General features: G+C 41.5%; 1 protein-coding gene across 1 annotated transcript in view; it reads left to right on the top strand.

Moving 5' to 3' along the window:
- Positions 1–23,194, top strand: part of jakmip3 (Janus kinase and microtubule interacting protein 3) — a 189,707-nt gene that overhangs the window by 50,359 nt on the left and 116,154 nt on the right. The window contains exon 3 of the mRNA XM_069899622.1: positions 8,552–9,049. Within this exon, the coding sequence (XP_069755723.1) occupies positions 8,552–9,049 (498 nt within the window). The remainder of the gene's footprint in view (positions 1–8,551; positions 9,050–23,194) is intronic.

Genomic DNA, 23,194 nt, shown 5'->3' with positions numbered 1-23,194 from the left:
ATAATGTAAACTGTAAATGAACTGTGCAATAGAGAGAATTTAAAAAATTCAATAAAGTGCAAAAGAGTCCTTAAATGAGTCTCTGATTAAGTTTGTTGTTGAGGAGTCTGATGGTGGAGGGGGAGCAGATGTTCCTGAATTTGGTGGCATGAGTCTTGTGGCAGCAATGAGAACAGAGCGTGTGCTGGGTGGCATGGATCCTTGGTGATTGCTGCTGCTCTCTGATGGCAGCGCTCTCTGTAAACGTTCTTGATGGTGGGGAGGGTTTTGCCTGTGATGTTCTGGGTCGTGTTCACTATCTTTTGGAGGGCTTTATTCTCAGGGGTATTGGTGTCCCCATACCAGTCCGGAATGCAGCCGATTAGCAAACTTCCCACCATAGCTCTGTAGAAATTTGCCAGGGTTTCTCATGTCATACCAAACCTCCACAAACTCCTGAGAAAGTGACAAGCTTTCTTCATGATTCCATTCGTGTGTTTGGTCCAGGAAAGATCCTCTGAGATGGTGACTTCCAAGAAATTAAATTTGCTCACCCTCTCCACCACTGATTTCCCCCAATGATCACTGGGTCTGCACTTGCTCATCAAAACAAAGCTAGGACCTATTCCCACAAAGCATGTGGGCTTTCAGTGCAACCTTACTTGGAACTTGCATAGAGATAATAAAGATGAAAACTGCCAAATGATTCATGCAAGCCATCCATATTAACTTCATGGCTGGAGTCAAGATTATCATGCCTATTTCTTTTGTTAAATCAGAGCAAGTGGATCTGTTTAAAGTTGCTCCTACCTATTTTTGGTTATATACATAAAACATCGAGCATAGAACAGTCCAGCATAGTACAGGCCCATTGTCCACGATATTGTGCTGACCTATATAAAAGTGGGGAAAGAGAAACCATTACCAGGGAGCTCTGAGATGCCTGTATGTGGAATGAACACAAGAGCTCCACAAAACAATCTCTCAATATGTGTTTGATTTCTTTTGCTAAGACCACTTTTTCGATACTGAATACAGTGCAACTGAACTGCTGTTTCCCTTGAGACCTAGTCTAAGTTTATGGAACAGTACCTCATTTTCCATCTGGCCATATTGCAGCCTTTAGGTTCAATGCTGAATTTTAGGAAACTCGCTTGCTATTTCTAAAATTGGTCATTCTTTTTTTAAAATATCTTATTTCATTCTTGCTGTGAATCATTCATCTTTCCCTGCCACCCCAAGCCCTTCCATTAGCACAGATCTGTTAGGCATGTCCTAAAATGCTGTATTTTACAATATTTTCAAGACTGCCTACTACAATTCGCCTATCATCTCGATTGCTCCACAGCAGATGCAATATCACTGGCTCTCCCCTCAGCTCTGGATCACCTCGAAAACAGCAACTCATAAAAACGGCTGCTCCATTGACTACAGCTCGGCCTTCAATACCATTATTCCCTCAGCGCTGGTCAAGAAGTTACAAACTCTAGGTCTCTGCAACTGGATCCTTGACTTTCTCATCGGAAGACCACAGTCAGTACGAACTGGAAACAACGTCTCCTTCTCACTGATTATCAACACAGGATGTGTGCTTAGCCCACTGCTCTACTCGTTATACACCCATGACTGTGTGTCCAGGCAGAGTTCCAATGCCATCTGCAAGTTTGCCGATGATCCCACAGTTGTCAGCAGAATCATAAACAGCAATGAGGAAGTGTCCAGGAGGGAGATCGATTATTGTTGAATGGTGTGACGACAACAACCTTGTGCTCAATGTCATCAAAACCAAGGAGATGACTGGACTTCAGGAGGAAGTCAGGGGTACGTGACCCAGTCCTCATTGAGGACTCAGTAGTGGAGAGGGTCAAGAACATCAAATTCCTGGGTGTCAACATCTCTGAAGATCTGTCCTGGAGACTCCACATTGATGAAATCACAAAGAAGGCTTGCCAGCAGCTAAACTTTGTGAGGTGTCTGAGGAGATGTGGTACGTCATCAAAAACTCTTGGAAACTTCTACAGGTGTACCATGGAGAGGACTCTGGCTGGTTGCATCACTGCCTGGTATGGAGGTGCCAACTCTCAGGACAAGAATAAACACCAGAGGGTTTGCGACATCAGACACCAGACTTCACTCCATTGAGGACATCTACATGAGGTGGTGTCTTAAAAATGCAGCCTCCATCTTCAAAGACCCCACCACCCAGGCCACGCCCTCTTCACTCTGCTACCATCGGGGAAAAAGGTACAGGAGACCAAAGACAAGCACTCAACAGGTCAAGGTCAGCTTCTTCCCCGCTGCCATCAGATTCCTGAACAAGACACAGCCTTACTTTTCGTGCACTGTTATTATTTTTATTTTTTTATATTTATTGTTGTAAGATGGTTATAATATGAACGTTTACACTCTGATGCTGCTGGAAAACAGCGAATTTCATGACTTTTTCATAATAATAAATTCTGATTCTGAGACTTTGTAGCACTGTTAGGGCAAGGAATTAGTGCAGGTGATGGGAATGGTCTTCATGTCATTACTAGAGGGTTCATAGTTTATGATCCTGTCCACTCGTGTCCTGGGCTGTTTCAGAAGTCCAGTTGATTGCCCAACATAGTAACCATTTTTGGGGCAGATGATCAGGAATCATGCCACAGTTTCGACATGTGTATCAATGATTCATGGGCTGTGTCTCCTTCCTTGACACCTAAGCAGTGGCTTGAATGTTTGTTGTTGATCATGAAGTGCTTTGAGCAACTGGTAATGGGGTGCACCAAACTGGACCTATCAGCCAAAATGATCCACAGATGGGGCCATAGGCCTAACCCTCCAGTCTGTCCTGAGCCACCGAGAGAACAATGCCTCATACACCAGGCCGTTGCTCATTGACCAACTTGGCTTTCTATGCATTCATACCTCAGAGGCTTGTGGACTCGATGCCCCTCTTTGCAATTGGATCCTGGACTTCTTGTTTGAAAGGCAATACCCTATCCGGGTGTCAGCATATCCTCAAGCCCCATCACACTCAGCACTGACACAGCTCAGGACTGAGTGCTCAGCCCTCTACTCTTTGTGCTGTTAACTCGTGACTGTACTGCCAGGTTCAGCTCCACAGAATAGTCAAGTTTGCAGATGACACAATGGAAGTTGGCCTCACTAGCAAAAATGATGAGTCAGGTCACAGAGAGGAGGTTGAAAGGCTTGTACAGGGGTACAGAGCAACATCCTGGGTCTCAATATAGACAAAACAAAGGAGATGATTGTGGACTTCAGGAGGACAAGGGACCATTCCCCACTACAAAATAATGGCTCTATCATGGAGATATTGGGGAGCACAAAGTTCTTTGGTGTCCATTTAAAGGATTTCCTATCCTGGACACATAACACCTTCTTGGCTCAGCAGTAGTAAATTTGTGTACTCATTCAGCAAACAAATTCTAAACTCACTTTCATACTGATAAACATCAAGGTACATAGAAATGAAGAAAAAATTCCCCATTCAGCATCTCTGACTGAGTAAAATTCACAGAGTGTCAAGACTGTCTCTATTACCTCTACTACTATTGGGGGATTACACTGCCTTCTGAGCACAGGTAAATGGTATGGTCAAAGCAGACCATCATAACCTCACTCCATGTAGCAGCACCTCACTTTTCCAGCCATCTAGAAGATTCAGAAGTGTTGTCCTGCTCCACAACTGGTTCACAGAATTTGTTGTTTATCCATTTTTAGCACAGGCATTTTCCCAGAGAAAATGTATGTTCCATTCTTTGAGTACTTCTTCTTTTATGTAGTTTTTTGTGCAGGATATCATATCCATCATCTTTATCTCAACTACGAGGTCAGAGGCATGTTCAGATAGGCACCTTGGTTTGCACAGACAAGTTGAGCTTCTGTGCTGCTTGGCTCCACCCCTCTGATGGAAATCATTTGTTTAATTACTCAAAATACTTTTCTTAATTTATAAATGCTGTATATACAAACCATCATGAATAGTTTACAATTATATCAATTCTTTGAAGCCAGAAGTATTCTGAAACCAGACAAAGCAAATGTGTTGATGCAGCAGTTAATCTGCAATTTGTTATCACAAAGCAAGACAGTCTTCCCCTACAGGAGAAATATGTAGTCAGATAAAAAGTGAACAAAGGAGTAAAAGCAAATTGCTTGTAATTAACAATGTTACTGCCGTTATCAAAACTGTGACGATCTTAGTGGTGTTAATGTTGATGCATGTAAAAAAAATTTAACCAGGACAGTTCTTGTTTCACATCCAAAAAGCACATTGGTAGATTTTTTGCTGATGTTGGTAATTAGAAAGTTATTGGAGTCGAGCCTCCAGGACAAGGTGCATGACATGATGGGTTTCACGAAAGGAAGATCCTTCCTGACCAACCTATTGGAACTTTTTGAGGAAATCTCAAGTAGGATGGACAAGGGAGAGGCTGTGGATGTTGTGTATTTGGATTTTCAAAAGGCCTTCCATAAGGTGCTGCATAAGAGGCTGTTTAATAAGGTGAGAGCCCATGGAATTACAGAAAAGATGTTAGATTGGGCAGAGCATTGGCTGATGGGCAGAAAGCAAAGGGTGGGAATAAAGGGATCCTGTTCTGGTTGGTTGCTGTTTACTAGTGATGCTCCGCAGGGGTCGGTGTTGGAGCCACTTTTTACAATGTATATCAATAATTTAGATTGTGGATTGAATGGTTTAGTGGTGAAGTTTGCAGATGGCACCAAGATGGGTGGAGGACCAGGAAGTGTTGAAGAAACCAAAAGATTGCAGAGAGACTTGGATGGTTTAGGAGAGCGGCTAAAGAAATGGCAGATGAGATACAATGTTGAGAAATATACGGTTGGACACTTTGGAAGAGGAAATAAACAAGCAGATTATTATTTGGATGGGGCGAAAATTCAAAATTCAGATGTTCAAAGGGACTTGGGGGTCCTCGTGCAGGATAACCTAAAGGTTAACCGGCAGTAAAGAAAGCGAATGCTATGTTGGCATTCATTCCGAGGGGAATAGTGTAGAAGAGTAAAGAGGTGTTGATGAGGCTCTATGGGGCACTGGTGAGACCTCATTTGGAGTAATTGTGTGCAGTTTTGGGTCCTTTATTTTGGAAAAGATGTAATAATGTTGGAGAAAGTGCAGAGATTTACCAGGATGATTTCTGGAATGCAAAGACTAACATATGAGGAATGCTTAACACCTCTTGAACTGTATTCACTGGAGTATAGAAACATTTCCAATGCTGAAAGGATTGGACAGAGTAGATGAGAATAAGATGTTTCCCTTGGTGGGTGAATCCAGAACAAGAGGGCACAGCCTTAGAATTAGAAAGTACCCATTTAAAACAGAGATGAGAAGAAATTTCTATAGCTAGAGGGTCGAAGATTTGTGGAATTCATTACCACATCCAGTTGTGGAGGCCTGATCATTGGGGGAGTTTAAGGAGGAGATTGATCGGTATCTAATTAGTCAGGGTATCAAGGGATACGGGGAATAGGCCTGAACTTGGAACTAGATGCAAGGACAGTTTAGCTCAGGGTGGAGTTGCAGAGCAGACTCGATGGGACAAATGGTCTACTTCTGTACCTTTATCTTGTGATCTTGTGAAATCAATCTCATTGCACCATGATTGTTTCCTGTGATTTATTCTCCCCTCATTCTCATTAACTTTCCACATTCTACCATCACCTACACTAGGGGGACTTGCAGTGGCCAATTAACCAACTAATGCACATTTCTTTAAGACGAGGAAGGAAATTGAGACATAGAAAAAAGCCCACAGTCACAGGAAGAACAAGCAAACTCCATACAGACAGACCTGTAGGTCAGGGTTGAACCTGTGTACTGGAAATGTGTGGTAGGAGGTTACTAGTTTTTCCAATGTTTCATCCTTGTATTGCCACAGGTCAGTGTGTCACGTGAACCTCACAACTTAGCTTGTCGCATTTTGACAAGATCTTTTCATCCGTTTCCCTCATGCATATATCTAGCTTCCCCTTAAATGCAACAATTTAATTATTCCTGCAACTCTACTCTATTTTTGAATATGATACTTTCAAACTCAAAAGAGCTTGGCTTGGTCACCTGACAAATCTTCAAGAAATATAGTTCAAACAGACAAATGCTTGAGAAACTCAACTGGTCTCAAAGGTCCATAGAAGGTAAAGGTGTATAACTGGCATTTTGGGCCTGAGCTCTTCTTCAAGGTATAAGCAAAAAGCAGGCAGTGTCTGGACAAAGACTGGAGAGAGAAAGGGGGAGGAGTCAGACAAAAGGTGTTAATTGGATATAATAAGAGGAAAGGTGAGAATTTATTTGGCTCTGAGAAAGGAGACTGTGGGCAAAGAGGAGAGAGAGAGAAAAGGAGGAAAGGAGATGTCCAAGGCTTTATGTACTGTCCCACCAAGACCATCTGCAAAGTGGCATACTTCAGGGGTTAGTACTGGGTCCACCTGTTTGTCTTCTCTATTAATGATTCAAATTGCAATGTAATTGATAAATAATTTTGCAGGTGGTGTTGTAGACAGTGAGGAACGATGCAATTTTATTACAGGATCTTGATCAATTGGGAAGGTGGGCGAAGGAGTGGCATATGGAACAAGTGTGAGGTGTCAAACCAGAGCAGGGCTTACATAGTGAATGTTCGGACCCTGGGGAGCATCTTCAGATGCAGTTTCTGGAAAGGGACAACTAAAGTGGATAAGGTGGCAAAGATATTTGGCATCCTGGGTTCATTGGACAGGGTACAGATTACAAAGGTTGAGACCTCATGATTAAGCTCTACAAGGCATTGATGAGATCACAGAGAATTGTGTTCAGTTCTGGTTTCCCATCTGAGGGAATGACATGAATAAATTGGAAGGGGTGGAGAGAAGATTCATTAGGATGTTGGCATAAGTACAAGGGTTGAGTTATAGCAGGAAGTTGGATAGGCTGGGTCTTCATACCCCAGAGTGAAGAAGATTGATGGCATGATCTTATAGAGGTTTACAAAATCATGAGGGGCATGGATAAAGTGAATGCTCACTGTCTTATTTTCCCCAGGGTAAATGGTAGTAGAACAGGAGAGCACAGTTTTAGTGTGAGAGGGAAAAGGTTTAGGAGAGACCTGAGGGATTTTTTTTTGTATTATTCAGAGGGCGATTTGAATCTGGAACGAGCTGCCAGAAGAAACTGTAGAAGTGGGAACAATATTCAAAAGACATTGGACAGATTTATGGATGGGTGAGGCCTGCATGGATATAAGCCAAAAGCAAGCAAATAGGATTAGCCAGAATGTCAAGGCCCTGTCCTATTTTGTATGACTTGATAATTACATGACAGAATGATTCTCAGTCCTTCAAGAGAGGAAATGTCTCCTCATTTCTATCTTAAATGCATAACCAATTATTCTGAAGCCTAAATCTAGATATCTCCATTAGGGGAAACATTTTCTCAGCATTCGCTCTATCAATTCCATTCAGATTTTATTTATCATTCATTAAGATCACTTCTCATTCTTCTAAACTCCAGTAACAGAGACCCAACCCCATAATCTCTCTGAATATGTCATCCTAAGAATCAACCTGTACTAACTATAATGCAAGCAGATCATTCAATATGCGATGCTCCAGGTGAGATCTCACCAATGAACTGTACAGTGCATTGTAACTTTCCTACTTTTTCACACCATACACCAAGCAATGAAGGCCAACATTCTACCAGGCTTTCTAATTACTTATTTAATGACCTGCCAACCCATTGGATTTCACGCACTAGGACCATTTTGGTTTTACAACGTTAGCAATCTCATTCCACTTAAAGCATACTTTACTTTGGTTTAAATAATATGTAAGTGAACACACATGCACAGACACATGCAAGACTCCTTGAGGTCTCCACCAGAAATGAGCAGGAATTTCCTTCTTTGTGCCCTGCTGAGTGGATAGGTAAACAGTCTGCATTTGGAAATTACCAAGATAGGTGCCAATCCTACATTAATCAAGAAGGAAGATTTTGCATTATATTTAATTTCTTGCCCATTGAAACATGTGAATGGATTCTCTATTGATACACTTAGTAACGTCAAACCATTTATTTCTAATTGGTGAGACTCCGAGGTGGAGGTGGATTACAACTTAAGTACTTTTATTAAATGCAAAGTGTTGTGCAATATATTTAAAAACTTGCATTACAAGCAGCAGACTGAAGGAAGAGGTATTTATTATGGTGGTTGATTTTCTCGGTACACAAAATGGACATTAAAATCAACAAGAAACAACACAGTTAAATCTTTCTGAAGTAAAGAGACCATTACAAAGAGAGACATCACCTACTTGTGTGCTTGTAATATAAAGAGTTAATAGAGTAAAACCCCTGGTAGATGCTGTGTAAGTGAATTTTCCGGTTGCTTGAGACTGTTGTGTGATTGGTGAACTAACGTTGAATGTGTAAATTTTTTGCCAATTTTTGTCTATTTGTTTTCTGTGAGTTTTGGTGGTTGCTTGAGGCTGCCGGTTGCTTGAATTCCAGATAATGGGGGTTTTACTGTACAAAAGTAATCTGTGGTCTTACTGTGGTTCTATTCCTCAGATTAGCAAGTTGGAACGCGAAAAGAATCAAGAAGTTAAACTGATCAGAGAGCAAGAGCAACATAAGCACACGGTGCTGGTCTCTGAACTGAAAGCCAAGCTGCACGAGGAGAAAATGAAGGAACTGCAAACTGTGCGAGAGACTCTGCTGAGGCAACATGAAGGTGAGCTTCTCAGAATCATCAAACTTAAAGACACTGAGAACCAGAGACTTCAAGTTCTCGTTAATGCCTTGCGAGATGGAGCCACAGACAAAGTTAAAACAATGCTTTATAATGAAGCCAAAGAAGAGGCGAAGAAGGTATTTGAATTTGAGAAAAATAAACTGCAGCAAGAGATCTCAGAACTGAAGGGAGCTAAAAAACAAGTAGAAGAAGCTTTAAGTCAGGCCATTCACGCTGACAAGTTAAAGGCTGCGGAAATAAGAAGTGTCTACCACCTACACCAAGAGGAGATCTCCAGGATAAAGAAAGATTGTGAGCGAGAGATTCGAAGGCTGGTACGTTTTGCTTTCATAACATTGCCATTATTGATGGTAAATGCATGCTTAATCAGAAATATGAATTTAAAGATTGTTCCCAACATCTAAAATATTCTGACCAATTTGTTTCAATTATCTCTTAGACCTGAGTTAGTTGAGGATTTAATGGCACAACAAAACACCCATCCTACAATAATCCATCCTATATAGCACTGTGATATCCTGAAATATTCTTGTGTATAAAATAATATTCTGCTATTATCTTTAAAAATGATATTGGTTTAGCATGTTCCATAAAGTTACAACTTTACTAGCAATGTTGTATGTTCCATTTCAAGTGGCTTGGTAGAGCTGGCACCTGAACAAGTGAAGAGTCACTAAAATGTAAGATGAAGATTGGTGTGAGGTTAACGCGTTGAAGTGACATTCCCCTCTCTCGTATTTTCCTCTAAAAGGTGTCAGTTGTTGCTTGTGAAGTGCACTTCTATTAAAATCCGTCTAGATCAGTATGTTCACACCAGTATTATTATTTTAAAAGGAATCATCTCGAACAATAAATATCTGGGAGTGGAAGAATGTGTATAAGCCAATAAATCTCCGTTTCAATGGTTCACATTTTTATTGCCTCTTTGGTATCCATGAGTGAATGTCTATTGAAATAAATGCAACGTAATTGAGCAGATAATCTTTTAATCTATCAATCAAGTTACCAAATATGTACCTAATTTTCATTTAGATGACATGACAACTTGAAAAGTAAGACCACTGATATCAAATGATTGATGATGGCTCCATCTTTGAAAGAGCATTCAGTTGTTTTGATCAATTCCTTCATTTGACATTGAAACTTCAAGGTTCTTGAATGCAGAAAATAATTTCATATCTGCAGATTGATTCATTTCTTTAATTAAACAGTAATGGATCCATAATGTTAACTGAAAATACTAGAAATATTCAGAAATAAAACAGCAGCTAAAGAGAGAAAACAATTCAGTGAGAGAGAGAGAGAATTGATTTTTTTTTAAATTCTGTATTATAGTCAGTTTGTTTACATTTCTTTATCTGTTTAGATTTCTTTATTTGCTTACATGTTGTGTATAGTTTTATTTTTGCATTACCAATAAGTGGTAATTCTACCTCACCTGGAGAACAAGGAATCTCAGGGTTGTATGTGATGTCATGTATGTACTCCAACAATAAATCTAAATCTGTTTACCAGATCTACAGTCTATATTGTTATTTAAAGAATACCTACTCTTTTATCCACCAAATGGGCAGTTTCTCATCATCTTATAGTTCTTAGCAACATTGCCCATAAAGAAAGTTAAAGAAATACTTTTTTGCTAACACAAAAAGTAATGAAAGATATGAATGAAAGTGGTATTTTCCTTGCTGAAAATTATGCAATATTTTACGGTAATTTAAGATAATGGAAGCAATTCAAAATTCATGGATTATGGAGATACAGAAAAAATTTCCGGACTTTCATTAAAGAGTACTTTAATTCTGTATAAGCTTATATTTCTCACTGCAAAACTCATACAGGTGTATTAAAGATTGAAGTATTACATTTGGACTTCATGACAGCATCCAAATAAAAGGGATTCATGTCCCCTTAACAAACCAATTTAATTGACATTGTACTTGTGACTCATCAACTTTTTCCTATAATTTTGCTCCCTTCCACTCCCACTTTCAACCCCTCTATTTGACATGCTTACTCTTGGAGCCTGTGGAGGCAGCAGGCAATGTCTAATCATTCGATCTCTAAGATGAAATTGGAGTGCACAGCATAATAATGAGTGTCATTTATACAAAAAATAGCATTTAAGGCACAGTATGAAGCTGGAAATACTTTTTTGTTTATAGATTGGACATCCTGGAGTCATTGATTTTAATTTCAACCACTTAAAATATTATAGTTTACAAAATTGAAGTAGATTAATTGCAATGGAACATACATTTTTAAAACTAAAATGATCTATTGTTACACTTAATAAAATGACCTTGCAATGTCCTTCACATGAATTCCTGGGATGGCAGGACTGTCTTATTTTGAAAGATTGGAGTGACTGGGCTTGTATGCGCTGGAATTTAGAAGGATGAGTGGGGATCTGATTGAAACACATAAGATTATTCAGGGTTTGGACACGCTCGAGGCAGGAAACGTGTTCCCGATGTTGGGGGAGTCCAGAACCAGAAGCCACAGTTTAAGAATAAGAGGTAGGCCATTTGGATCGGAGATGAGGAAAAACCTTTTCACCCAGAGAGATGGTTCTGAGGAATCCTCTGCCCCAGAAGGCAGAGGAGGCCAGTTCCCTGGATGTTTTCAAGAAAGATCTCTTAAGGATAGCGAAGTCAAGGGATATGGGGAAAAGGCAGGAACGGGGTACTGATATTGTGGGTGATCAGTGATGTTCACAGTGAATGGTGGTGGTGACTCAAAGGGCCGAATGGCCTACTCCTTCACCTATTGTCTATTGAATATCTGGAACTATTTTCTTCATTGATAGCAACAGACAAACACAGTTCTACCTGTAGTTCTAAACTCTTCTATCACAATTCTTGGTCATGTGTGTCTCCCCAAATAAGATACCTCACCAGAGGTGGTGGCAATATGCTGCACAGTTAGGAAGGATTGGCTGTGCAAGTTCTCAGGAAGTCTCAAGAGCTCAGATCAAGTGTGGGAAAGAAACTGCCAGATATGATCTTCTCTCAGTGGATGAATCAATGCTCCTCCTTAATGAAGAACAAAATGAAAATAGAGTGCCTCACACTGCACTATAAATGAAGGATTTCAGTGGTGAAGGGTGGTGGAGTCATGAAGAGTATGGCTTCAAACTAAATCTGTGGCAGCTGGTGAGCAAACCACAGGATGGGTAAACCTATTTTGCTTTATTCTCTCCTGTCTATCTTCTGCAGTTTTCATTTATCCATGAAGCTTTAGTAGGAGAGACCACCACTCGTTGAGCTAAAGCTCAGCTTTCACACCAAGAACCAGTGTGCTAAGTGGAATAGATTGGGAACAGATTTCATGGTTCAAGCCTGGGCATTAATGCCTGCAGACCAGCACTAGAAAGGGAAATGTGCTCCACCAATATCTCTAACCTCATGGTCAAACATACATCACGGTCTGCCATCTCAGTAATTACCTCTGCACTGCAGCAGATAAAACTCTTATCCCACAAGCAGTTCTTGTCAGGGAGTTGCCGGTGAGAGTTGATTCACAGGTTCAGACTTCATGCAGAGAATATTAAGCAGACAAAACAGATTCAAATCTCACCGTAGAGTGTTTCCATTAGGAATGGAAATGTAAAATATAAATGGCGAATAAAATCAATGCAGATTACATTAATTTTTCCTGTAATTTAAATGGTCAGCCTATCTGTTTCATGAGGCTGCCAGATCTGCAGGACCTCAGAGGAATAGATAATTGCAGAACTCCACATCAAAGGGATAAATGCTTTTAACTCTTGACCTTTCTCCCAGCTTGGAGCAGCTAAAAGTTTCTCTCTGGTAGTGTCATGAACACAATTTTTATTTTCCTGCTGTTAGTTCAGAGAGAACAAACGTGTGAAAACATTCCTTTTTGCCTGTGATATGATCTTGGAATGAATATCAAACACCTGAATGTTCTTGCATTGTTACAGTCACCTTGTGTACCTGGGAACTGACTACCCTGTAACTGCAAACCAAATGTTATGGCCCGCTCCAAGTTTAGACTAAGTGAGCCTATGCATTGGACACACACAAAAAAATGGCAGATGCTTGGATCTGGAGCAAGAATCAATCTGCAGGAGGAATTTGGCGAGTTGAGCAACATCAGAGGGTCAGAACCCTTCATCGAGTCTTGATGAAACGTTCCGGCCTGAAACATTAACCATTCTTTGTCCGTCACTAACACTCCTCAACCTGCTGTGTTCCTGCAGCAGACTGTGTTTGAAGACTGTTTACGGGCTCCAGTTATGTGAAGAAAGTAATGTTGTACTGAGAATTATTTTAAACGGAATGCAACAGTTCTTAATTTATCATTTCATTTGAGTTTCCAAGCTTCAGACTTGGAAATATATCCCATGCAGTAGGTTAGGTCTGGAGAGTTGAATGGGTGAGGGTGGAAGAGGATAGTTGGATGGTGTTCTGAGGATTTAACTACCCATTATTTGAACATAAATGAGTGAGCCATTGGCTTTCTTCACAGGATTACCTGTTAAAATAACTTCAGGAGATGCCCTGCTATTAAACAAGTTAGACTCCCTCATTTTCTAAGCAACCCAGTTCCTCTTTATAAATTTGGAAGATTTAGGCATACAGTGTGGGAGCATGGCCCTTCTGACCCACAAGCACGTACCATCCAAATACCCCAATAAATTGATAGTCCCTGTACATTTTTAAAGGGTGGGAGGAAACTGGAGAACCTGCTGGAAACTTGTGTTGGCTTGAGGAGAATGTACAAACTCTTGACCGACAGCACTGGGTTTCACCCTGGGTCACTGGCGCTGTTATAGCATTCGCTAACTGCTACACTCACTGTGGAGCCTATTTTATTTGCAAATAATGTGTTCACAGATGCCAAAACTCAGCCACATTATACCTGTGAATGGAAATGTTCACTTTGAACTGCTTTCTTATTCTGTTACTGCCAGGGGAGGGTGAAATTTCCTATGGTTATATGTAATTCAAGTTTACTCTTTTTAATAAGTTGCTTTTATCAACTGCTCTGGCCCACTTACACTGGGGCTGACCTATTTCTCCCTGGCAGTCTTCAAGGTTTCCATTTAGAATTCCCTCAGTAACTTTTTATTTTATAGAGAGGACAGGAAGGAAGAATGAAGGATGCCAGACTGATGAGGCAGTAAAAGAGACACATGCAATGAATCTTCTGGGTTTTCTCATTGTAAAATGTTCCGAGGCATTTTAGTTGGAGTTATGACTGTAGAACTGTTTCTAGTGGGTCATGCTGGAGCCCAGTCTTCCATGGCTGAAAGTATCAGAGCGTTAAACCACCACAATATCCTTTATCTATACTCTGGCCTTCCATTCCAGGCTTTACCCAGACATCTCACTCACGTCAGCTCAATGAGTTACAATAAATTTAAATGAGATATGCGCTCTCCTTCATCTTCCCCAGTCCTCCAATGAACCTTATCGTATTTTCAGGGAAAATGCACATGGGCGAAGCCACCAGTTGGATAGATGATCGCAAATCATCAGCACAGGGCAACACAGTTGCTGTAACGGTGAGCGCAACGCCTTTACAGCGCCAGAGATTTGGACGTGGGTTCGAAACCCGCTCTGCCTGTAAGGAATTTGTATATTCTCCCCGTGTCTGCGTGGGTTTCCCCTGGGGCTCTGGTTTCCTCCCAACCTTCAAATCGTACCGGGGTGTAAGTTAATCGGGTGTAAATTGAGCAGCATGGGCTCATGGGCCAAAATGGCTTTATGTCTAATTTTTAAAAATTAAAATATTGCTACAATTTCACAAGATATAAATTTCAGAACCTCCAAAAGTCCATGTTGTATTCTGCCACCAAAAGAGAATTATTTCAGTTTATTTGGGGCCATAAGCATAATTATCACACAAACAAATTATTGGATTTTTTTTGCACTAGTCCGTCTGTGAATATTTATTATCTATCCTATGCACTTATTATTTCTTCAAATTTAATTCAATTAATTTACTATTATAGTTTTACTTGATAAGGACCTGTTTGGCTTCAGCAAGCAAAAACTTTGAGCATTTGTACATTCTTCAATGTGTATGGCAATAAACTCATTATCAAGAATGCCAATTTCCCCAGCAACTCTGGTAACAGTGGTGGGGACTGCAATCCTTATCTTCTGCTTCCGAAAAATACTGGCTGTGTGTTTGGAAAAAAATCAGTGCGACTCTCTGTGTAAATGGTTGCCTAATCCTGTGCAGTTTTCCAGAAAATGTGTGAAACATATGATGAGGTTCATTCATGGACTGGGGAAGAATAAAGGGTTACACAGTAGGAGCTTCTGGACTTGTATCATGAGGCCACAGAGGAAATACTGAATTCCAACCTCACCAGTTTGCCCTTGGGAAGTAAAAGTGCACAGATTTATGTGTTGTGCATGCATTCATTTATGGCCTTGAGTGACATGGCAACTGTTGGAGAAGCGAGCATAGGAGATAAAACTAAGGGATGCTCTAGTTCTTTACTGCCAACACATTTAATTAATGTCATCATTCCTATTACTTGTCAAAAAGCAACAAAATATAAGTGTGCTCAAGCTGATTAGGATCTTCATTTGCCCCAGGTGTTTTAGAATTTCTTGCAGTCTGACTCCTCGTCATGAATTACTTTTCATAATTCATGTCACAAAATAGAGGAATTAGTTTGAAGGTAGTCTACTTTCCTGGAATATTGAAACCATTAAAGGGACCACATAATTATTTATACATTGTTTAAACAAACTGATGAGGACTGACATTACCATCAGTCTGAACAAATGTGATGAAGTTATTCCCATTTTAGCATAAAGGGGCTGTGGAGTTTTGAAATAGGAAGACGCTGGCATCACTAGTGGGGTGCAGGGGGTGTGGAAATGTTCTGCTCAGTTACGAATAATGTCGTAACTGATCATGTTTTCGACCGAATTTTCACTCTAGTCACATGAAATGATGTACATGTAGATTCATTTAGGTTGTGTGTATGTAATTTAAAGGGGTGATTTTAATTTTGCTAGTTGTTTATCTCTCACGACTGTTGGCCACTAGATTCAGTGATATACAGGAATTACAATTTAAGAGTGTCAGTATGGGACGAGTTCCGTGGGGGGGTGGTGGAAGGGGAGGTGGTGGGTGACACCATGACTTACCGCACTGGGTGATGCCACTCTATGAAGAGCATGGAGGAAACTACCCAAGGAATATGCAGTGGGTTAAGAAGAAGTTTACTGGTGGACCTAAAAGGAGGATGGTGGACCTGAAAGGGCGAAGGCCTAGCGGATCGTGTAGGCTGAACAAGCAGAAGGGATTGGACAGAGCTGAGAGGAAACGAACAGCAGAATGCAAACCATGATGCTGCCGGGTGAGGGCAGAGTTTATGAAGTGGACCGGGCAACGTAGGGGCCTGGAGAGTACCGAGCGAGCGCAGCAGGTATGGTCAAGCAGGGATATATTGTCAGGAACTCGCAGGATAATGGAAACCTGTTGCTCACTGGATCCTGAAACTTTACTGGCAGTGTGGAGTCGAGCGGAGCTGGAAGAAACATGATGGTGCAGAACTGAAGCCGTCATTAATGGTTTTTAGACTGCAGTGTCGGGAAATTGCTGAAAATATTAACATAATTACTGCCCGTGTGGTCGTTCACACTGGGTGCCTTTTTAGACTGCAAGTACCTGAAGGCAACAGTCCTGATGGCTGGACATGCAATAGAGTGGAAGGCCAACAATGAATATTTCTGGTACGCTTTACACTGCAGGCTTCCTCCAAAAAGCTGTCGGGGTCTTGCAGGGTAAATCGCGGTGCAGGAATTGACTCCACATTCCTGCATGTTGCTTTTTAGACTGTCCATGTAATGGCAAAATTCCTTGATTGTGCCACCTAAAAGCCAGAATTGACTTCTTTCCATGGATGATGCATGACGTTTGTGTATTGTTCTCTCCCTTGTCCTGTTTCTGCGCAAATTCTATCCTCTCCTTCTTCACTCATTTGATTACAAATCCCAAACCATTTGGCTCCCAGCTCCCACTTTGGCTGCTTTGACATTTGAATTTCTGATGCATGGACAAGACTTGGATAACAGCACCGTTATAGAGCACGAAGATTTTCTACATTCCTTTCAACTTTTGTCTGTCTCACAAAGTGGCTATTACAAGCACCTCTTTGTGAAAGCAATTGCAAACTCCCGCAGCAAGAAATTGTAAAGGAAAGTTTGCCGTTAAGTTGTTATCTTGATGTAAGATTCTTGTGATTAAGAATTAAGGTAAATCCGGTAGAATGACAGTCAGTGGGATGTTTGATGTTGCCAAGTAAGAACATAAAAGAGAAGAATAGCCAAGGGACCTCTTGATCCTGTTCCTTTCATTTTTTTTAAATAATTTTTATTGAGTTTAACATAATAACCCAAATGCAAGTCATTAATCTATTGAAGCAATATGATACCATGTAAATAGCATATCATTAAAGTACACGCACAATTTGACAAATTTTAAATTTTGTCGCTAATTGTTAAATGTGAATGCTTAAAATAATTATGCAAGTAGATCAGTTAAATAATATTATAACAAACCTCATTATACCTTAATATAATATCTAAAAAATAGATATAATCTAGGCTAATCATAATTAAACCCCATAAATCATTTATTTCTTTTAATCCTGTTCCACATGGCTTATCTTGTGCCTCAAGGTCATTTTACCACTAGCCACATTCCCAAGCTAGGGAAGTTCCCAACTAAGGGGAGGGGCATAGATTTAACGTGAGAGGGAAAAGGTATAAAAAAGGGCCTGAGGGAAAACTTTTTCACACAAAGGTAGGAAGCAGGTGAAATGTGCTGCCATAGGCAGGAACAATTAGCACATTTAAAAGTCATATAAGACAGCTGCATGAATAGGAAATTTTTAGAGGGATTTGGACCAAAACCAGACAAATGGGCCTACTTTGGTAGATATCTTGGACATCATGGAGGAGTTGGGCCAAAGGAGCTGTTTTCATGCAATATCATTCTATCCCTCAATGACTCAACCACCTTGGATTCCCTGACATTCCATAAATTTGTCAGCCTCAGTCTTGAATAAACTGTGACAAGGTATAGTTACCACCTCTGGTGGCGATTACTGTGAAGATTTAGCAAGTGGGGAAAGCATTAGAGTGAAGGTAGTGGTGGTGGACGAGTGAGGGAGCTTTATGGCTGAGGGACACGGGGCGGGGGTGGTGGCAACTGGAGGCAAGGAACCAACAGAACCTGTGGACTGGCTCGAACTGGCTGGCGAACTGGCTCGAACTGGCTGGAAACTGGCTCGAACTGGCTGGAAACTGGCTCGAACTGGCTGGAAACTGGCTCGAACTGGCTGGAAACTGGCTCGAACTGGCTGGCGAACTGGCTCGAACTGGCTGGAGACTGGCTCGAACTGGCTGGAGACTGGCTCGAACTGGCTGGAGACTGGCTCGAACTGGCTGGAGACTGGCTCGAACTGGCTGGAGACTGGCTCGAACTGGCTGGAGACTGGCTCGAACTGGCTGGAGACTGGCTCGAACTGGCTGGAGACTGGCTCGAACTGGCTGGAGACTGGCTCGAACTGGCTGGAGACTGGCTCGAACTGGCTGGAGACTGGCTCGAACTGGCTGGAGACTGGCTCGAACTGGCTGGAGACTGGCTCGAACTGGCTGGAGACTGGCTCGAACTGGCTGGGGACTGGCTCGAACTGGCTGGGGACTGGCTCGAACTGGCTGGGGACTGGCTCGAACTGGCTGGGGACTGGCTCGAACTGGCTGGGGACTGGCTCGAACTGGCTGGGGACTGGCTCGAACTGGCTGGGGACTGGCTCGAACTGGCTGGGAACTGGCTCGAACTGGCTGGGAACTGGCTCGAACTGGCTGGGAACTGGCTCAAATTGGCTGGGAACTGGCTCAAATTGGCTGGAGGGGTACCAGGTAGAACCAGGATGTGAGGAGGTGCTGATGGAGCTGAAGGGTCCCTGACCGTGTCGGAGGTTTGGATCTGGAGCTCAGGTTGCCGATGATCTGGACTGGATTCTGTGTGACTGCGGAAGCATTGGAGGTGAATCTACGGACACTTGGTGACTCTGGGCGGGGACTCTTTCGCTTCTCTCTCTGACTAGAAGTCTGACTGCAAGAGGCGCCTTGGCAATTAGGTGAATCTGCCTTGCAGCAGGCAAAAATAAATTTCATGTAATATGACACTGTTTTATTACTATGACAATAAATTGAATCTTGAATCTTGAGATAACTGATAGTCCCACATTCTTCCCTGTCACCCGTCTCATTATCTCAGCAAAGCTAGTTAAGCTCGGTGTATGTGTCTGAGGGAATAGACTTCCTGAAGGAGATGGTGATGGAGACCAAGAAAATCATATTTGCAAAAGTCAGGGATCTAGTGAATGGTTTACAAAGGTGTGAGCAGGTGGGAACAACTCAGATCAATCTCTCTTAGCCAAGAGCAGTTCAATAAAATAAAACCGCATCAACGTACTATAATTTATTGGTCAGGATGGTAAAAATATCTGTACTGTATAAGAAACCAAGAGCTTTCATACACCAATGGAATTGATTGAAGTTAAACAAGATGATGCTGTTTGATATTGTAGCACTGTGTGAGAGTCCAGATTCTATCACCAATGTGTCTATGTACAGAGGGTCGTGTAGGATGACTGTGATTGGCTGAGAGTGTAGCACCACCTACTGGCAGGTCTTAAAGGATTGCTCCTAGCCAGACCAGGTCATTCTGGACTGGTCGACCTACTTGTGATATGCTCCAGTCTTTTAGTTAATAAAAGCTTTGGTTTGGTTCAACAAGTCTTTGGTTCTTTCGACACGCATTACAAGCATCAGTAGTTTTTCAACTTCCTAAGGCAAATGTAGAGGTAAAATGTTCATTGAATTAATGGCAGAGTCTAATACAACAGAGTATCAGAAGCCATTCAACATTGTTCATTCAGTTCTGAAAAGCACAGTACACCTTAAATAACAATGGAGACCTGATGGTCAATCTGCAAGCTTCAGAGATAGCAATCTAATAATGACCAGATGATCTGTTTATAGAATTGGTTTAGAAATAATTATTAACAATAACTCTCTGGTGTCCTCCTCTATTCTTTTAAGTTGTGCTCTGGGATCTTATCGATTTTTTTTTTGGGAGGAAACTAAGACCTGAATTAAATGATCCAAAACACAGCTCCCTTACTGAGTTGAACAAGAAAATCTGCAGAACTGGAGTTGAGAGCAATTCACAAACCTGCTGGAGAAACTCAACAGATCGTGCAGCATCCATAGGAAGTTAAGGGTAACCAACAGTTCAGGCCTGGGCCCATTATCAGGTACTTAATCCAATTGCACATCACTCCTTCATGGTTAAATAGGACCATGACCCATGATGTTTATGTTTAAGCCTCGTCATTGCTCACCTAGTCTCTGAAATGTACTTGTAGCCACATATTTGAGAGACCTGGCAAGATTATGATTTTGGCCAAATAACTTTTATGCAAAAGATATGGCTGAGATGGAGATGTTTAACAAAGATGTTTTCTCTTGGATTTAGCATATGGCAACTTGTAAAGGCATTGACACCGGAAGAAGCATAAGGAGCTGATTTATACTGAAATGTCACATTAACGTTCATTATAGAGACCAAACTTTATAATTTTGATGAATAATTAATTTAACTGAAAAGAAATATCCTAGATGAAAATTTCAAGTTCCATTTAAAGTTCAATGCCCTTTTGCAGTTCACATCTTGCTGGAGGTGTGAAAATATCCTGGAACATCTTGTGAAGTCTTCAACATCTTCATTTATCAACATTTATTCTGAAATTCTCTTAAATCCTAACCGAAAATGAACAAATGCTGTGCTTTCTATTTCATTGTAGAAGTCACGGTGGGGGAAAGTGGGGGGGGGGGGGGGGGGTGAGGGGAGGGACAGAGAGAATAGGAGGAGGAGACTGGCTCAACAGAACATGCTGCTGTGGAAAAGATGGACAAGAGGGTGAGGTGGACCTCTGCCACCCTGCATTTAAGAGCCTGTGTCACAACAATTCACTGAACCAGTCCAATATCTACCCTTGTGCATTTGCCAATAGATTCCATGTGCTCAGCAGAAACGATGTCTAGGCAGGACTTAGTGCTAAACTAACAGCTCTGGTTTATTTCAAATGATGCTAATCAGTGATTGCATGTTTCGTGTTTGTGCACATTCTTGTCTTCACCTACATGTGGAAGTAACACCTCTGGAGGAACATGTTCGGGAAATCCTCTTCATACCTGACAGTGGAGAGAGGAATATTCCAGATCAATCACCTTTTACAAGGAATAAAAGAAGTTTGAAACAAGGAAGTTTTAAGATACAGAGAAAAGGCAATAGAAGGAAAGGACAAAATGGAAGGAAAGGACAAAATGGAAGGTCTACAATAGAGTGGAATAAAGGAGAGGTTCAAGCTTTAAAATTGGTGAAAATGGGACAATCTTGAGCCAAGAGGAAGTTTTAATAGGAATATCCCAATCAGGAACAGGGAAATCAGGAGAGGGGACTGGGATTGATGGGAATACTCTGCTTGGAATAGCATGGTCTCCATCTAAATCATAGTATGTAAGTAACCCTTTAGTCAGGGAGATCAATTAAAACAATAAGGTCAGCACTGCAGACTTGAACCAAGAAGTTCTATCATCCAATCTGTATTTCCTGAAACACATAAAATTACAGAGGCTGGAAATCAGAATTTAGAAGAAAATATTGGAAACTGGTCAGGCAACATTTGTGGACAGAAAAATAGAGCTAAAATATCACAGGTTGACGGTCTTTAAGAACAAAAGGAAGCGAGAAATGAAGATCGCAGAGCAAGGGGATGGATGGGAAGAGCATGAGGGGCTGAATGACACAGTTGGAAGATGAGATACCACTGCCTGAGCTTACCTTGGGTTTCACTGGAATAGTGAGAGTCCAAAGAAGAAAGATGGGAGTGGGGTGGAGAATTAAAGTGAAGGCCATGTGAAGGCTTGGTGCAGACTTTGAACCAGTCACCCAATGTGTGTTTGATTTCACCATTTACCTTTAATGCGATACACTAAACTGAAGAGGCAGAAGTTTCACCTGGAAGGAGCATTTAGGTTTCTGGATGTGACAAGTGCCACCTGGTCTTTTACCTCTTCTTTTCCAAGGTCCAGTGATTTCCTTGCAGTAGAAGCAACAATTCACTTGTACCTCTTCCAAGCTTTTTAGAACTCCATCATATTCTCTAAACTGACACATTACAACCCATCAGTCCTAACAATGACTGAATTTCCACTAACCGGTTTTTCCATATTTTACCAGAACTAGCTAATTCTAATGATGAGAGGTGATCAACGTGAAACATTGACTCTGTTTCCTTCTCCACAGTTGCCTTCTGACTTGTTGGGTTGTTTCCGCCATAGTGGTGCGGCTGCGAGTGCCCTAAGGACCTGGGTTCCATCCCCATCTCAGCCACTTTCCTGTGTGGAGTTTGCACATTCTTGCTGCATCCACATGTATTTCTCCTTTACACCCTAGTGATGTGCAGCTCAGTTAATTGGCTGGTGCCTATTACTGATGAAAGAGGAATTGATGGGTGTGTGGAAGAGAGCAATTTGCAGTGTCACAGGGAAATAAGGAGAAGAGACTGGGATTAATAGGAATATTCTGCTCTGAACAGCAGGGCCACCATTTAAATTAATGCATGTAAGTAACCATTCTCTATTCTCTGCTGCAAGCGTATCTATCTTACAGCTTCAGCACTTTTTTGATTCTTTCTCCCTGCAGTGCATGAAAGTTATTGAGAAACTCAGCAGGGCATGAAGCATCCATAGAAAACAAATAGCTCTTTTCACACTGACTAACCTGTAAATTGCTGTTCAATGAACAGGTTGAAGAAGCCGTTTTTTGCCATTCACACTGGACTGCTGTTAACCAGTTCTCTGCGTCCTTTCACACTCACCACTCAGCACTGTTGGGGAGAGGGCCACCTATCCTCCACTGGAGACGTCCTGAGTGACACATCAAGTGATGGTGGACCTAACCTCCCAGAATTCTGTGCAGCAGAGAAACCTCTTCATGAGTGCTCTGTGCCTACAGCCCTTTCATTATGCCATGGACCGCTGGGACACGGGGATTTTAAAGGTAAAGGAGGCTAGTTCCTTGCCTTCCTGCAGTTTCTCTCTCTCTCTCTCTCTCTCTCTCCCTTCCCTCTATCTCTCACAGACATATCTATCTATCCTTGATTGTTGTATATTCCCAGTTTGTTTTGTGTGTGTGTGTGCATGTATTTCATCCCTGCTGTGACTTTCCCACGCTCGCTATAAATTTTGCACGTATCTATTTTATTCCCTCTACCACTTTCCCACAGTCCTTTATAAATTGTGCACGTATTTTCCCATATTCTTATTCCTGTATTTTGTTCCCGCTATGATTTTCTGATACTGGAGTAGGTTTACATAGGTCGGCAC

This window comes from Narcine bancroftii, chromosome 10 (assembly GCF_036971445.1).
Source record: "Narcine bancroftii isolate sNarBan1 chromosome 10, sNarBan1.hap1, whole genome shotgun sequence".
In the NCBI taxonomy this organism is placed as follows: Eukaryota; Metazoa; Chordata; class Chondrichthyes; order Torpediniformes; family Narcinidae; genus Narcine; species Narcine bancroftii.
This window is presented reverse-complemented; position numbering and strand designations above follow the sequence as displayed.